The sequence below is a fragment of the Pogona vitticeps genome, chromosome 12 (assembly GCF_051106095.1).
Source record: "Pogona vitticeps strain Pit_001003342236 chromosome 12, PviZW2.1, whole genome shotgun sequence".
NCBI lineage: Eukaryota > Metazoa > Chordata > Lepidosauria > Squamata > Agamidae > Pogona > Pogona vitticeps.
The window spans coordinates 13,689,660-13,707,076 of NC_135794.1; the positions used below are offsets into that span (position 1 = coordinate 13,689,660).

General features: G+C 44.9%; 1 protein-coding gene across 2 annotated transcripts in view; it reads left to right on the top strand.

Moving 5' to 3' along the window:
- Positions 1-2,888: 2,888 nt before the first annotated feature.
- The window catches only part of CALML4 (calmodulin like 4), a 35,656-nt gene continuing 21,127 nt past the window's right edge, over positions 2,889-17,417 (top strand). For both annotated transcript variants that reach the window (XM_020808141.3, XM_020808142.3), the window contains exons 1-2: positions 2,889-5,165; positions 5,275-5,305. In XM_020808141.3, coding sequence (XP_020663800.2) covers positions 5,163-5,165; positions 5,275-5,305 — 34 coding nt within the window. In that variant the 5' untranslated portion in view covers positions 2,889-5,162. The remainder of the gene's footprint in view (positions 5,166-5,274; positions 5,306-17,417) is intronic.

The window sequence follows — 17,417 nt, forward strand, 5'->3', positions numbered from 1 at the left end:
CGGTTCCTGTCTCCAATTGCACTCTAGCCGGCTCCTATTTTGCTTCATAGTTCACAGCTCCTGGTTAAACCAAGACCCTGACTGAGCTTTGTGCCAGAGAGGGCATTTAGGAGCGATCATGTCTACAGACCTAGTGGCAGCAGCAAACCAGCCATCAACCAGAGCCTCGACAGGAGCACCAGACAGATCAGCTGGAATCCGTCTCATGGTATCCTGGAATCGTGATGGATCCAGTAACTTTCGAGGGTGGCCCATTAAGAGAGAGAGCCACTGAGAGGTTACATTTTATTAGGTGGTGATCTGACCATGACAAAGGACCTGACACAAGGTCAGTCACCATCAGACCACACCCGCTCCACTCAGTGGAGAACACCAGGTCTAGTGTGTGACCGCCCACGTGTGTGGGGCTGTTGACATGTTGGGACATGTCCAAGGAAGCCATGGTTTCCAAGAACTCAAGAGCTGGACCGGAAATCTCTGCCTCCGCATGGATGTTGAAGTCACCCAGGACCAAAAGCCTTGGGGACTCCAACAGTGCTGTGGAAACAAAGTCCGCCAGCTCTGGTAAGGAGGTGGCTCGGTCGCGGGAAGCACGGTTACCCAGCAAGAGCCCAATACCATCCCTGGCCCCAATCAACATGTGGAGGGCCTCCAGACCCGGCTTCACTACTGTAGAGCGCCTAGTAACCTCCAGAGTATTTATATAAACAATGGCTACTCCCCCCTCCCCTCCAGTGTACCCTGGTGCTGGACTGCATAACCAGGAGGACAGGCAAGGGTCAAGGGAACTCCCCCTTCTCCACCCATCCAAGTTTCGGTTTTGCATGCCAGGTCTGCCTCCTCTTCCAGAATAAGATCTTGAATAATCTGGGATTTATTGGACACAGACCTGGCATTCAACAGCACCAGTTTTAGAGTGGAGGGCCAGCTGATCTGACTACCTCAAGACTGGCAGGTGGTCACAGTGCCAGAACAGTGAACAGCCTTCAAACATCTGTTCACTGTTCTTCTAAAATGAGTGGGAACTGTGCCATCGCCATATCTCCCTCAACCCATAATCACTCGGATGTTAGAACCCCCGCTTGGGGGGGGGGGGAAGCCTTACACTCCATGTCAAAAGAAAAGAAAGAACAATGTATACACTAAATTAATACAGTTAGACAATAATAACAGAATTAACAAAATTGATCCAACATTAAATAATAATACAAACTGAAACAATTATCCATTATCAAATTAAGCAAATTATCAAACTGGGCAATTTATCAATTTAAATATAATTTAAATTAAGCAGTTCAAATAAATGTGAACTACAAGTGGAGGGACAAATTACAGCTTGGGGCTTGTAAATAAATAATCAAAGAAGTACTTGTGAAATATCCTGAGGTGAAATATATCTGCTGTGTGGCCCATAGCCATTGTTCTTTTTTATGAAAAGTCCATTACAGTGGTGCCCCGTATAGCGACGTTAATCCGTTCCAGGATTAACATCGCTATACGGAAACATCGTAAAGCGAAATTAAAAAGCCCATTGAAACGCATTAAAACCTGGTTAATGCGTTCCAATGGACTAAAACCTGGCAGGGACAGGGTGGGTGGGGGATCCCGAAGGCTTCCAGGCAAAAGCCTGGAAGCCTTCAGGACCCCTCCTCCCTGTCCCCGCCGCCCTGCGCTGCCTTCCCTAGCCGAGATCGGACTCCCAGGAGCCCGATCCAGGCTGGGGAAAGCAGCGAGGGGTGGCTGCCAGCTAAGGGGACAGGGTGGAGGGGGATCCCGAAGGCTTCAGGACCCCTCCTCCCTGTCCCCGCCGCCCCGCGCTGCCTTCCCTAGCTGAGATCGGACTCCCAGGAGCCCGATCCAGGCTGGGAAAAGCAGCGAGGGGTGGCTGCCAGCTAAGGGGACAGGGTGGAGGGGGATCCTGAAGGCTTCGGGACCCCTCCTCCCTGTCCCCACTGCCCCGCGCTGCCTTCCCTAGCCGAGATCGGACTCCCAGGAGCCCGATCCAGGCTGGGAAAAGCAGCGAGGGGTGGCTGCCAGCTAAGGGGACAGGGTGGAGGGGGATCCCGAAGGCTTCGGGACCCCTCCTCCCTGTCCCCACCGCCCCGCGCTGCCTTTCCTAGCCGAGATCGGACTCCCAGGAGCCCGATCCAGGCTGGGAAAAGCAGCGAGGGGTGGCTGCCAGCGAAGGGGACAGGGTGGGGGAGGGATCCCGAAGGCTTCCAGGCAAAAGCCTGGAAACCTTTGGGATCCCTCCACCCTGTCCCTGCCGCCCCACGCTGCCGAGCCCAGGATGCCTGACAGGCATCGGGTCTCCCCACCTTCCCCCCGCGGCTTGAATCCGGCTTGGATCGGACCCGCGGGGGCTACCCCGGGCATGGCTGGACTCTTGGGAGTCCAGCCATGGCAGGGCTAGCCCCCGCGGGTCCGATCCAAGCCGCGGGGTGAGGGTGGGAGAGCGGGGGCGATCCGGATGCCTTTCAGGCATCCTGGGCTCGGATCCCACCCACCGCCAAGGCTGGGTAACCGGCGGCGGGTGGGATCCGAGCCCAGGATGCCTGACAGGCATCCGATCTCCCTACCTTCCCCCCGCGGCTTGGATCAGACCCGCGGGGGGCTAGCCCTGCCATGGCTGGACTCTTGGGAGTCCAGCCATGGCAGGGCTAGCCCCCGCGGGTCCGATCCAAGCCGCGGGGGGAGAGTGGGAGAGCGGGGGGATCCGGATGCCTTTCAGGCATCCCGGGCTTGTATCCCACCCACCGCTGGTTACCCAAGGCTGGGTAACCGGCGGCGGGTGGGATCCGAGCCCAGGATGCCTGACAGGCATCAGATCCCCCCACCCTCCCCCCGCAGTGGCCTCAAAAGGACCCTTTGGAAGGGTCCTTCGAAGGCCACCGCAGGCATTTTCCCCCAGCTGAGTGGCGGGAGCGCTCCTTTGGAGGCTCCCGCCGCTCAGCTGGGGGAAAATGGTGCCTATGGGGAAAACATCGCAAAGCGATTTTTCCCCATAGGCACCTTCGTTATACGATCGCAAAAGTGATGGCATTTTTGCCATCGCTATGCGAATTCGTCATTAAACGGGGCACTCGTTATACGAGGCACCACTGTATACAAAATAGTATTGGAATTGTCAAATCAGTTATCTGGTTTTTGTGCCAGTCTTCTCAAAGAGATACTACAAAAATGTAGTAAAAAAAAGTCCAGATGTGACCCACCATTGGTGTACTCTGATTGTGTGAGACAAATGGACAGAATATCAATCTTGTTCAATGTTGTAAAAACCTTAAAATTATAATTCAACTAATACAAGGCATGAGAGACAATCTTAAACACTGATGTAATTTATTCTTTAGCAGAGGAAGTAGCTGGTGACCTTGGAAAAGAAATAAAGAAAACAAGCAGTCTTCAAATACAGTGGTGCCCTGCAAGACTATGTTAATTCATTCCGCAAAAATCGCTGTTTTGTGAAAACATCATCTTGCAAAATGCGGTTCCCCATGGGAATGCACTGAAATCCATTTAATGTGTTCCAATGGGGAAAAATCGTCGTCGTTTTGCGAAAATCGCCCACAGGAAAACCGTTTTGTGAAGCGCAGATTAGCTATCAAAATCGCCGTCTTCCGAAAAACGGTCCTGAAAAAAAAGTCTTGCGAAGCATGGACCAAAACATCATCCTGCAAAAATTGCCATAGGAAACACTGTTTTGCGAAGCGCTATAGCGATCGCAAAAACTCATCGACTAGTGAATAAACTGTTTTGCGAGGAAATTGTCTAGCGGGGCACCACTGTAGAACAGAAGAACACATCTCCTGAGAGCTCAAAAGAATACTGTAAAATCAGTTTTTTATCTCCCATTCTTGGACCACTTCATATCAGAACTGAACTTTCAGTTTTCTGATCTCTATATATACACTGCAAAATGACAACTTCTGTTTCCAAGGAAATTGTAAAAGTCTGAGTACATAGAATGGTGTTTTAAAAATGAATGATGGATTGGGGAAACATTTATTTGAAGGTGAATCAGAAATGTGGAAAAATACAATTTCTAAAGACAAGAGGCCAGGGGCTGTATGAGAAGCAATAGAAAACTGCAACCAACTTTTTAATCCCAGTATCTGCAAATTGTTGGTGATCCTAGCTACTCTGCCAGTTTCAACCAGCATGGTCTCCATTTTCAGGACACTTGACTGACAGGGTTTGGTCTCTTAAGCATGCACTGCATTGTTAAAATAAAACTGATGATGTGATTTCCTGCTTTGCAGCAAGTGGGGGTGGGGAGCCCAGTCTATTTTGTGATTTTTTTAAAAAAAAAGTATTAACTGGAATTAATTTAATATTTTTAAATAATACTGTAATAAATATAAATTAAAAATAGGTTTGTAGATGATAGACTAAAGGCATATTTTCCTACATAATGACTATTTAAATCATGGTAACCTCAGTGTACTGAAAGCTCAACCTTCCCTATAATATAAGGGGCCACAGAGATCGCCGCACAGGTTGCCTCAGGGTCTCTGGAGTGCCCAAAATGTCTCCCTAGCCAAGCCCCCCGCTCCAACTCTCTTGAGTCCTAGCAATGCTCCCAGGCCCACAAACCTTCACAATTCAGCCTCCCTCATGAAGCTCCTCTAATGAATAAACACAGGGTTCACGTCTGGTTAGGTGAAGCCTGCCTGCCCTCTTGAAATGACGGCATTAGGCCTCAGTGAATGGGCACCACTTGTTGGCATTTAAACACAGCACGGGGCGTCTCACAATCTATTTGGGATTATGAAGCATTTGGGACTCCAACAAGGGCCCTGCTATTTGGGGCATTACAGGACAGTAGTTGCTGCTTTTAATGATATTTCTGCAATGCCCCTCACACACTACATTATTTCAGGGGGGGAAAACAGTTCATCACAGAGCAGAGAGAGAGGAAAAACAATTTCTGTTAAAATGAAATTTCCCTGGCTACCTTGCTGCTTGCCTAGCAGCTGTTCCCTGCTGAAATCCAATATGCACCATGACTCCGGTCCTGTATCCATGACAGCTTACACAAGAGTCTCTGTTACACCTGCAGCTCCGTGCGGTTCTTTGCGATTGGTGGACTTTAGACCTTGATCCAACAGAGAACCACAAGAGCTGCACCATTGTCAAAAGACGGAAGAGAGAGAGTTTAAAAAATGGTGAATGTGTTTGTCTGTCTTTCCACATAGGGTGGAGGGAAGAATATTTCTCATATTACAGAGCAAAGCTTCCTTTAACATTTCCTTATTTTATTTTTGTGTATTTCAGGCAAAATTTCTCTCCCAGGATCAAATCAATGGTATGTAACTTTTCAATATTTTAAATAAGCAAACTGACCATTAACTGCTCTTATTCACTCATCTTCTCAGTACGTCTGCCCTTCTTTTTATTGGGAGAAGTTCTCAAGTGCTTCTGAGATAGTAGTTACTGTCCCAGTCAGGTCTATTCCTGCTCCAGTTTTCCAAATATTTAACAGGTACGTGCTTTCTACCCTTCCACGCATATTGCAAAACCAAGGGCTTTCTAATACCTCTGAATTGATGTTAACACCACAGAGAGTTATAGATATGCAATTGCTTCATTCCTGTTGTTTTTTCCTCATAATTCCTTCAGTTTGCTGGTTCATGTAATGTATGTAAGCAAATAACAAGTTAAAAATCAATTTATTAAAAATGTTTTGTACAACTTCAACTTCAAAGACCTGCTTCAGTCTGAGAATTGTAATCAATGTGACAAACCCAGACCTACTGGGATATGTCACACCGTTACACTAAGCTGCCACCAACCATTCCCTGTAAGAAGTCACACAGACCAGGGATGGATTTTTAAACAATAAAAGGAATAAGGTTTATTTAAATACACACAGGGAAAAATAAAACAATCAGGTGTATAAAATATAGTAACGTGGCTTATTCTCACTCATACAAGCATACAGTTTGGTTCACCCAGAACCCTTAACTTGAAGCACAGACCCTGAACCTATCAGTTCTGGCTAACCAACAGACACCTGAACCTATCAGGTTGGTACTCTGACACACAGAAGTACCCTGTCTGACACACAGACTCCCACAACAGCTTCTTCTTCCCAGCTGCTGCTTCGTCACAACCCAGTGTCTCTCAGCATCTCTCCTCACCACACAGGCATCACATATTTATACAGTACAGCCCCTCCTCCTGATGTCCCGCCTTCCACTCCCCATAGGATGGAACTTTCCCTCCAAACCCATGACAGACAGGTAACATCAGTGCTGTATGTAACACCTCCCCTCTTTATAAGTTGTTTTGTAGGGGGAAAGCTAACGTGCTTTTCACCAAAAAACAACCTGAATAAAATACACAACAACAGTTATACATACCATATTATACTTACTTATACTTACATTCTAAGTTAAACCATAGCAAATAGGCATTTAAACATTTACCATATACATTACATCCATTTACCTTTATTCATACAAACCAATTCAAAAACAGGTACATTTTACTTCTTGTCATCATTATATACACATAGTCCATGTTCTTTCGCCGTCTTCATTCTTCAGGTCTTCTTGATAAGGCGTCAGCAACACAGTTCACTGACCCTCTGACCACCTTCACTTCAAAGTCATAGTCCTGTAGATTTAAAGCCCACCTCATAAGTTTGCTATTGTGGGTTTTCATTGTCTTTAACCATTGCAATGGTGAATGGTCAGTACACAGAATAAAATGTCTTCCCCAGATGTAAGGCTTGGCCTTCTGGATCGCGTAGACTATGGCCAAACACTCCTTCTCCACGGTTGCCAAATGTCTCTCACCTTTTTGAAGTTTCCTACTCAGGTAGGACACTGGATGCTGGTCACCATTTTCATCCTCCTGGCAAAGAACTGCTCCTACCCCGCTGTTAGATGCATCTGTGTAGATGATGAACTCCCGGTCGAAGTCTGGAGCACGCAGGACAGGATAGTTGATTAACGCCTCCTTCAACCTCTGGAACGCCGCCTCACAGTCGCTGGTCCACGGGATGCGGTCATCAGCCTTCTTCCTCGTCAGATCGGTCAGCGGAGCCGCCATCTCGCTAAACCTCGGGATGAACTTTCTGTAGTAGCCCACCAACCCAAGAAATGATTTGACTTTTTTCTTGGTGTTGGGTCTAGGCCAATCACGAACAGCTTCTATTTTGGCCTCCAGGGGTTTTATCATTCCTCCCCCTACCATATGACCCAAGTATTTTATTTCTGGGCTACCCAGCTGACACTTGCTGGCCTTTACTGTTAGCCCTGCTGCACTTAACCTCTGCAGCACTAACTCCAGGTGTATCAGGTGATCTTCCCAGGTATTACTGAAGATCCCTATGTAGGCCACTGTAAAGTCACTGAGCCCTGCCAAGGTCTGGTCCATCAGCCTTTGGAATGTGGCTGGTGCATTTCTGAGACCAAAGCTCAGGACTCGAAACTCATAGAGACCAAAAGGGCTGCAAAAGGCAGTCTTTTCTTGATCCCTGGGATCAATTCTTAATTGCCAATATCCCTTTACCAGGTCCAATGATGAGATGAACCGACAACCCCCTATGGTTTCAATCAGGTTGTCTAGCCTGGGCATTGGGTAGGCATCAGGAGTGGTTACACGGTTTAATTTCCTGTAATCGACACAAAACCTAATGCTCCCATCAGGCTTGTCCACAAGGACTATCGGAGAGGACCAAGGACTAGAAGAGGGGACGATTATGTTCTCCCTCAGCATTTCGTCCAGCTCCTTCCGCACCTTGTCCCTATAGGGTCCCGTTACTCGGTATGGGGATACTGCCTGCGGGGGTGCATCCCCTGTGTGGATCCGATGCATCACTCCCTTCACTATCCCCGGCTTGTTGGAAAACACCTGTTGATATTTACTAAGCAGCATTTTTAGTTCGTGCTGCTGGTCTTGGGTGAGTGCAGGACTGATCTTTACCTCCTCTGGGTTGTATTTTACTTCCCCTCTACCCTCCCAGAAGGGTAATTCCGCTTCCTCACTCTCAGCTGCTTTTATCGCGAATAAAACCCTCTGTTCCCCTCTGTAGTAGGGTTTTAGGGCATTCACATGAACCACCCTCCTTGCTTGGTTCTCCTCCTGCTCTATTAGGTAGTTCAGGTCTGACATCTTGGAAATGACCCTATATGGTCCTGCCCATTTGAGCTGCAGTTTATTCTCTCTGCAGGGCCTAAGCCAAAGCACTTCCTCCCCTGGGTCAAAGTGCCTCTCTCTAGCTTTGTGGTCATACCATGTTTTCTGTCTGACCTTCTGAGCTTGCAGGTTTTCTGCTGCCAGCTCTAGATTTCTCCTTAGGTCATTCATCAAGGTGTCTATGTAAGTCACAACGTCTTGTGGGTCATCCTGGGTGATCTGCTCCCAATTTTGTTTGATCAAATCAAGGGGCCCTTTCACCCTTCTCTGCTGTGTTTTGTTCACTCCTAAGTGCGCAGCAAACATGTCAGAGTGACCCCTTTGTAAGATCATGGGGCGATACTTTTCAGGCACCACCAGCTGACTTCTGATCCCATCTCCCCCTTTTGAGATATTCCTCAGGGTTTCTCTATATAAAATCCCCTTTTTCTCCAGAAATCTCACTGGGGTTTCAGGTGTTAGCTGGGCGTCAGTCACCTGTTCAAAACACTTTTGGAGAGTGGCGTCTGCCTTTTGCTCCTGTCCAAATCTGCTGTCTGTGGTTAAGGTTTCCACCACAGCTTCTGAACTCCCCTCTGCTTCCGCCTCTGGCTCATCATTACCCCCCTGAACTGTCCCTGTGGTGGCTTGTGAGCGTGTAATCACTAGCACCCGTTTCACATGTTCAGCCAGGTCATTTCCCACGAGCACGGCTGCTGGCAGAGTCGATGAAATCGCTAGCCGCCAATCTCCCCTCCAGCCTTGAAAGTGGACAGGTACCTCTGCTACTGGCAGAGAGATTACCTGCCCCTCAATTCCTGCCACCTTCATGCTCTCATTTGGGATTATAAACTCCCTAGGGATAATATCTGGATGGCACAGGGTTACCTGGGAACAAGTGTCCCGCAGCCCCCTATACTGACGGTCAAGTATTCCTACGTCCACCCCGGCTGTCTCAAACAACTGAGAATCTGTTTTCACCAGCAAGCAGCGTTTTACCTCTATAAGAGGACCATTTTCCTCAGCCTGATCAGCAGAGGTAGCTGTTCCAGACTGAGTAGCCATGGCAACAGGCTCCCTCAGTGACACTGAGCTTTGCTCTTTCTGGACACAGAACACAGCTTTTGGCTTGGTCCCACTAGCATTCTGAGGCACCATTCCTTTTAGCTGCTTTAATTTCTCACACTCTGAGATTAGATGACCCTTTCCCTGACAGAAATAGCATTTTCTGGTGTATTTTGATTCTCTCTCATCTTGTTTTGGTTTTCCCTCCAAAATCTGAGGTCTTAGTTTCATGTCTGAGGGCTTCCCTTCACCATGGGCCCCTCCCCCTTGCTGGCTTTTCCCTGGTCCCTGAGAGTACTTGCTGTAGGTTTCTTTGGGTTTACCTACAGATTTCCCCTCACCCAAGGGCTTTCTTATTTGGGAGATAAAATCTGCGATCTCTGCGGCTGCTGCCACAGATTTCGGTTTCCTTTCCCTCACCTGGAATTTCAATTCCCCCTGCAGGACTGAATAGAACTGTTCCAGTGCTATCAAGTCTTTAAGCTGCTCATAGGTCTCTGTCCCCTCCTGCGATAGCCATTTCTCAAGCAGCCTCACCAATTGGGCCCCCACTTGGGTAAAAGTCTGTTCTGGCTTTTTGGTGAGGGACCTGAATCTTTGTCTCAGCTGCTCTGCATTTATCCCATGTCTGGCAAAGACCAGTTTTTTAAACTCTGCAAAATCTTTCATCAGTTCCTCAGGCATCTCGGCATAAACCTCAGCCAGGCTACCACTGATTAAAGACCGCATGATGGTCATCTTCTCAGTTTCCCTCACTGAGAAGTCCACAAACGCTCTTTCCACTAAGGAAAAGAACACCTCGGGACAATCTCCCTTGTGGTACACAGGGAATTTCTTCAGGTCAGCTTTAGACAGTTGGCCTCCCTCAGAATCCCTATTGTTATTATTGTTCTGGTTCATTATTTCCAATTTTCTTAATTCAAACGCCATTCTTTCTTTTTCCAGAGCAATTTTCTCTCTCTCCATTCTTTCTTCCCTCTCCATTCTCTCTCTCTCTCTCTCTAATTCAAATTGCCGCTGTTTCTCTCTTTCCCTTTCTTCTCTTTCCCTTTCCTCCATTTCAAATTGCCTCATCCTCAGTTCATGCTGTTGGGCTATGAGCAATTTTCTAAGTTCTGGGTTCTGCTCTCCTGTGCTGTCACCCTGCACTGAGCCAAATTCATCCTCAGAACCTTGGTCAATCTGGGGGTCTTTCACTTCACTCATTTCGGCCATCTGGCTTCGAGTCAAGGGCATAATCCCCCCTCAGAACAGGCTGCTTTAAAAGTCAAGCCTCAAAATAAAACGACCACTTTTTTCCTTCTTGCCTCAGAACCAGCTCTCCCTAGAGATTGCTGCTGTTCTTCAGCACTAACTTGCAACAGTATCAAGTCAGAGCCTACCCCCCTCTGCTGGGCCTCTCAGCTGGCAAGCTAGATCACTGTTACTACGCAGTTTTGCCTCAGCTTTTTTCCCGCCAAAACTAGGCTGCCTCAGAGCACCTTAATCTAAGTCTCCCCAGTTGGCACGTTCTTCTACTAGCGCACCTCCCCGTGAGGTACACCTAGAAGATTACCTACGCGCCTCAGACTGTCCCTGACTAGACCCCCCTTGCTCTGGGCACACTTGCCAAAGCTTTGCTGGACCGCTGGACAACTGGACCAGTCGTATCCCACACGCTGGACACCAATCAATGTGACAAACCCAGACCTACTGGGATATGTCACACCGTTACACTAAGCTGCCACCAACCATTCCCTGTAAGAAGTCACACAGACCAGGGATGGATTTTTAAACAATAAAAGGAATAAGGTTTATTTAAATACACACAGGGAAAAATAAAACAATCAGGTGTATAAAATATAGTAACGTGGCTTATTCTCACTCATACAAGCATACAGTTTGGTTCACCCAGAACCCTTAACTTGAAGCACAGACCCTGAACCTATCAGTTCTGGCTAACCAACAGACACCTGAACCTATCAGGTTGGTACTCTGACACACAGAAGTACCCTGTCTGACACACAGACTCCCACAACAGCTTCTTCTTCCCAGCTGCTGCTTCGTCACAACCCAGTGTCTCTCAGCATCTCTCCTCACCACACAGGCATCACATATTTATACAGTACAGCCCCTCCTCCTGATGTCCCGCCTTCCACTCCCCATAGGATGGAACTTTCCCTCCAAACCCATGACAGACAGGTAACATCAGTGCTGTATGTAACAGTCCCTTTGAAAAGGTAACAGAGAAAAATCTACATAGGATTTTGTAGTTTTAGAAGAGGTAGCTGTGGTAGTCTGTGCAAGCATATCAGACAAAATCCAAAGACACAAAACAAAAGAAGAAAATGACAAAAACATATGGTACCTTAAAGGCTAACTATTATATTTTAATGTGAGCTTTTGTGGATCACATCCAATTCTTCAGTCTTATGGGGGAAATGAAATACAGAAATCACAAGGTAAAAAAAAATTCAAAACATTCATTGTCAAGAATCTTGGGCATGTGGTTATATTTCACATGCAATAATTAAGTTCCATTGTAAACATTCTCACAGCAGACCTGTGGGAATGTTTCTTAATCCAATGTCGGTTCTGAATGTTTCACTTGTGATTTCTGTATTTAATTCCCCCCATATGTCTGAAGAAGTGGATGTGACCCATAAAATCTCACATTAAAATATAATAGTCTATAAGGTGCCACATTTTTTATCCTTTGTTTTGTTTTATTTCTTTGGATTTTGTCTGAAAGGATTTTGTGACACCTTCATTACTGACCAGTTTTATTGTACCAAATGAAACTTGATTAGTGGGTTGCAGTCCATTTTGCTGCTATTAATGAATACAGCTTCCACTCTGGAAATAGTTGTTCCAAAGGTTTTGGTTTTTTGCTATGTAATTGCTGTCATAACTCTTGCTTTGATTTTTAGTTTCATTTAAGTAGTGTTATGCTATTCATTTACTTATTTTGAAACTGGAAGGCTAGTATAGTGAAGAATATGAGACTGAAGACAATTGTTAGTCCCAGCCATTCAGCAGAACATCTATTCAATGAATGGGACTGTGTATTATTATTATTATTATTATTATTATTATTATTATTATTATTATTATTATTATTATTATTATTATTATTATTATTGATTTATTGATTTATTGATTTATTTGATTTATATCCCGCTCATCTGGTCTGGTTGACTACTCTGGGCTTCCAATAAGGTGTATACAATAAAACATAAGGATTTTACAAACAGTCCATAACACATATGATAATAAAACAAATAATACATGAAAGAAAAAATAAAGAAAGAATTAAATATTGAGGGAAGGCCTGAACATACAACCATGTTTTTAGTTGACTCTTAAAAGTGCCCAGCATAGGGGCCGTACGAATCACCGGAGGAAGGTTATTCTAGAGGCGAGGAGCCACTGTCAAGAAGGCCCGGTTTTGTGTCCTTTCCTTCTGGGCCTCCCTTGGCATTAGGCTCCTCAACCTCACCTCTTGGCTTGTGCGGGTGATCCAAGTAGATCTAGGTGGGAGCAGGCGTTCCGCCAAGTATCGGGGTCCTAAACCGTTTAGGGCCTTGTATGTAAGCATTAACACTTTGAAGTCAATGCGGAAATGGATGGGCAGCCAGTGCAGCATGGCCGGAGTAGGAGAGGTATGTTGGTATTTTCTCACTCCAGTAAGGAGTCTGGCCGCCACATTCTGTACCACTTGAAGTTTCTGCATCAGCTTCAAAGGGGGCCCCACATAGAGCGTGTTACAGTAGTCTAATCTAGAGATTACGAGCGCATGTACTAAGGTAGTGAGCGCCCCCGTGTCTAGGTAAGGTCGCAGCCGGGCAATCCGCCAAAGGTGGAAAAAGGCGGTGCGGACTACCGATGCCACCTGCATTTCCATGGTGAGCGTCAGGTCCAGGTGTAATAATAATAATAATAATAATAATAATAATAATAATAATAATAATAATAATAATAATAATAATAATAATAATAATAATAATAATAATAATAATAATAATAATAATAATAATAATACACAGTGCTACAGTATAAGCAATTGCAGATATCAGAAATCACACCATCAGAGCTACAAAACCCATCAATATTAGGAACAGTATACATACTATGTTGATATTTAACAGATACATAGGTTTTGGTTAAAACTTGTATGTGTTATATAATACTTGTCAATGTTTTTATAATGTTGACTGTCCCTGGAGTTAATAATAATAATAATAATAATAATAATAATAATAATAATAATAATAATAATAATAATAATAATAATAATAATAATAATAATAATAATAATAATAATAATAATAATAATGGCAATGGACCCAGTAATTATCAACCAATTACATGCCTTCCAAGTAATTATCGACCAATTACATGCCTTCCAACAAAGCTCAAGCTCCTCACAGGACTATTGGCAAACGCAATATATAATTACTTTACTGGAAACTCCCTATAACCAACTAAACAGAAAGGAAACTTTAAAAACTCAAGAGGCATGAAAGATCAGCTGCTTATTGATACAATTATACTGAAGTATGCAAAAAGATGAAAAACAAAACTTAACATGGCCTGGATAGAATATAAAAAGGCATTTGACTCATTGCCATACAGTTGGATTAACAACTCCGGGGGGTACTCTACAGAGTGTACTGTCCGTCTCTCTCCGCAGAAAGATGAGGTGGCAACCATTGTAAAAGAGTTAAAACAATTGAGGATAGAGATAGAAACACCAGAGGGCACTAACTGGGCGGGAAAGGAGAAAGGGATAAAAGAAGATGACAGGAAGAGAGAGGGCAGTTCAGAGGGAAAGAAGGAAGAGGCCTGTTGGGCTCAAGAGGAGAGAGAACAAGAGGAAGATTTAGTAGATATAGTTCAAGAAGACCCCTGGACAGGGGCGTGGGTAGAGTTCAGAGTTCCTAGGGAGTATGTTGAAAAGGAGTGGAAGAGACAAGTATATAGAAAGCCACCTTATTGGGGGAAGACAGAAGAAAGGAAGCAAGGTAAAGAATACAAAGCTTGGCAGCAAAGAGGAGCACAGATAAGAGAGCAGAGGAGATGTACGGAGAGCCCTGGGAGATCCCGTGGGGCTAGTCCCTTCCGACCACAATGGAGGCAGAAAATGGGCAAGAAGGTTTGGGAGCTGCAGGTGGGCTGGCTTTACTACCCTCAGCAATGATACTAATGGAACATGCACCTGAAATGCATACCTAAGTGGAACCAAGGAGTTGTGAGTTCTTCACCCATATTGTTCAAAATTGATTTGTCACATTTATCAAAAGTTAAGACTTATGACTTATTGTTGAAACCAGAAACAGAAAGAGTGAACATAAACAAGGCAGAAGATTTGTTAAACAATAAACCCGTTTTATTAGATGACTTTGGTGTACAGCATTCTTCCTCAAGGAAAAACTTATCTAAGGAGGTAAAGGATATGGGACAGGATCACAGTGGTGACCAATGTGGAGGCAAGTCCTTACGTCCTGACATGACAGAAAGATGGATGCAGTGGGCGACAGAACAACAGAATGCCATTTTGAAACAACTAGTAAACCAACAGAAAGAGATGATGGAACAGATGATGAAAATGCCGGGACTATCAGAAAAGAAACTCATAGAGCCACCAATACAAGTGGACAAATTAATAGTGGTGCCCAGCTTCAAACATATAAAGCTACAAAGACCAGGTGATGATCCAGAAGCGTTCTTACACATGTTTGAAAGGATAGCAATGGCAGCAAAATGGCCTCTAGACCAATGGACACTAATCCTGATGCCATACTTAATGGGATTGGTGCAAGAAGTAGTAGATACACTGGAACCAGAAGAAATACAAGATTATCCCAAAATAAAAACAGCAATACTGGGCACCCTAGATCTCTTGGAGGAGTTAGTGGTGACCAAACAACTAATAACAACACTCCCAACAAATATTAAGAGCTGGGTGCTACGCAATTAACCAATCATGTTGGAAGAGACAGTCACGTTGCTAGAAGCCTAGGCCCGAGCAGAGGAATGAAACAGCTACTTCATTAATTTGACGCAAGAGGAAACAAGGAATAGAGAAAATATGGTGTATTCAGCAACAGTAGTCGTAAGACCAAAAATGAAGAACCCGATGACCACAGGAAACCAAATTTCGACACCAGCGAATCCAACAGGCTCAAAATTCATCAGACCCTTTGTTACAACTGGGCTAGATGCAGAACTCCAGTGACCAGAACCACCAAACATGAGGAGAGAAGGGAAGAACATCTGCTATGGCTGTGGGCAAGAAGGACACTTCAGGAGAGAGTGCTCAGTCAAGGACTTTGCGTGGGCCTCAGCCCTCATGACCGCAGGCGAGGTGGGTGGCAAAGAACACCCTGGATGGGAGGTGATGGCACAAGTGGAGACAGAACAGTATAAGCCCTGGTAGATACAGGGTGTAGACGAACTTTGATCAGAGAATATCTGGGCTTGAAGCGAGGAGGACAGATGATAGTACGCTATATTCACAGAGAAGTGAAACCATGCCCGTAGATAGAAACAGAAATAAATATAGGAAGAGAAAAACAAAGATTGAAGATAGGAGTAGTAACAAATTTGGCTCATGAAATGTTATTGGGAAGGGATTGGGAAGGAGTCGAATGACTTACAGAGGCTAGAGTGCTGATAAATGCGGAAGGGTTGGCAGTAATCGAAAGTATTCAAGGGGTGTCCAAGAGGCAAATTATAATGTGGCAACAAGATGATCCAGACTTACAGAAGTGGTTGCAAGCTGTGGGACCAGAAAAGGGGGAAGATAGACAAGAAGAACAATTTATACTGAAAGAGGGGTGTTATATTACAAGGGGAAAGAGGTGACTAGAAAAGAGGTACTAGTAATTCCGACAAAATTAAGAGGCACTGTGATGAAGTTAGCACATGATATCCCAATGACAGGGCATTTAGCTGTGGACAAAACACTGGCCAGAATTTGGCAAATATTTTTCTGGCCCAATTTGAGAAAAGAAGTGGAAAAATATTGCCAATCATGTGAACAATGTCAGAAAACACAAATGAAGGCCCCCCCCCCAGCTGCACAGCCAATTCCACTTCCATTAGTGGATAAGCCCTTGATATGATTGAGATAGATATTGTGGGCCCCTTAACTAAATCATCTGTGGGACACATTTACATTAGGGTGATAAATGGTTATGCATCAAGATTTTTAGAGGCATCCTCCTAAGCTCCACACATGTGAAGACACTAGCCAAAGAATTGATAGGGGTCTTTGCTAGAGTTGGCTTCCCTCAAGAAATACTGACAGATCAAGGGTCTAATTTCATGAGCGCTACATTAAAACACTTGTGGCAGATGTTGAAGGTACACCCGTTGAGAACATCAGTGTATCATCCCCAAACAAATGGGCTAGTAGAACATTTCAACAAAACTTTAAAGGGCATATTGAGGAAGTTAGTGACAGAGAAGCCTAGACAATGGCATATGTTGCTAGGGCCCCTTATGTTCACAGTTAGGGAAGTGCCACAAGTATCGACATGATTCTCCCCATTTGAACTACTATATAGGTGCAATCCTCTGGGAATTTTAGATTTACTGAAAGAGCAATGGGAGAGAGAGTGAAACACAGACAGTAATACAACCGGTATTGGAGATGAGGGAACACTTAGAACAGACCCACGTGATGGCTTAACAAGCTCTGGGACAGGCACAGCGGAAACAAAAAGAAAGTTGTGACATAGAAATAAGACCTAGAACTCTGGAACAAGGGCAGCAAGTCTTATTACTCCTCCCTTCAGATGCAGCCAAGTTGTTTGCTCAGTGGCAAGGGCCATATGAAGTAATCACGTGTTTATATTGCCCTCGCTATTCTGAATCCCATGCTCAATATCTGGGCTCAATATTGCTTAAGGTAAGAGGGTGGGTGGTCAGGTATAGACAGGATGTGCTTTCTGTTAAATGACAGGGTGGAGAAAGTAGCATGCTTCTTAGTACACATAGTGAACATGCCAAAAATAGCACAATTTGAACCAGCACTCCCTCCTTGAGCCAGGTTTAAAGAGCTTCTGATGTAATCACTGGGCTAATTACGACAATGAGATTTTAAATTATTATTATTATAAGGTACATAGGATAGGGTGAAGAGTGTGTCTTGTAGCATAAATAGTAAAACTACAATGAATCTGAACAAACTTTGATATTGTTCCAGAAAGTTGCAAACACGTTTTACTGAATGTAGTTTTTGA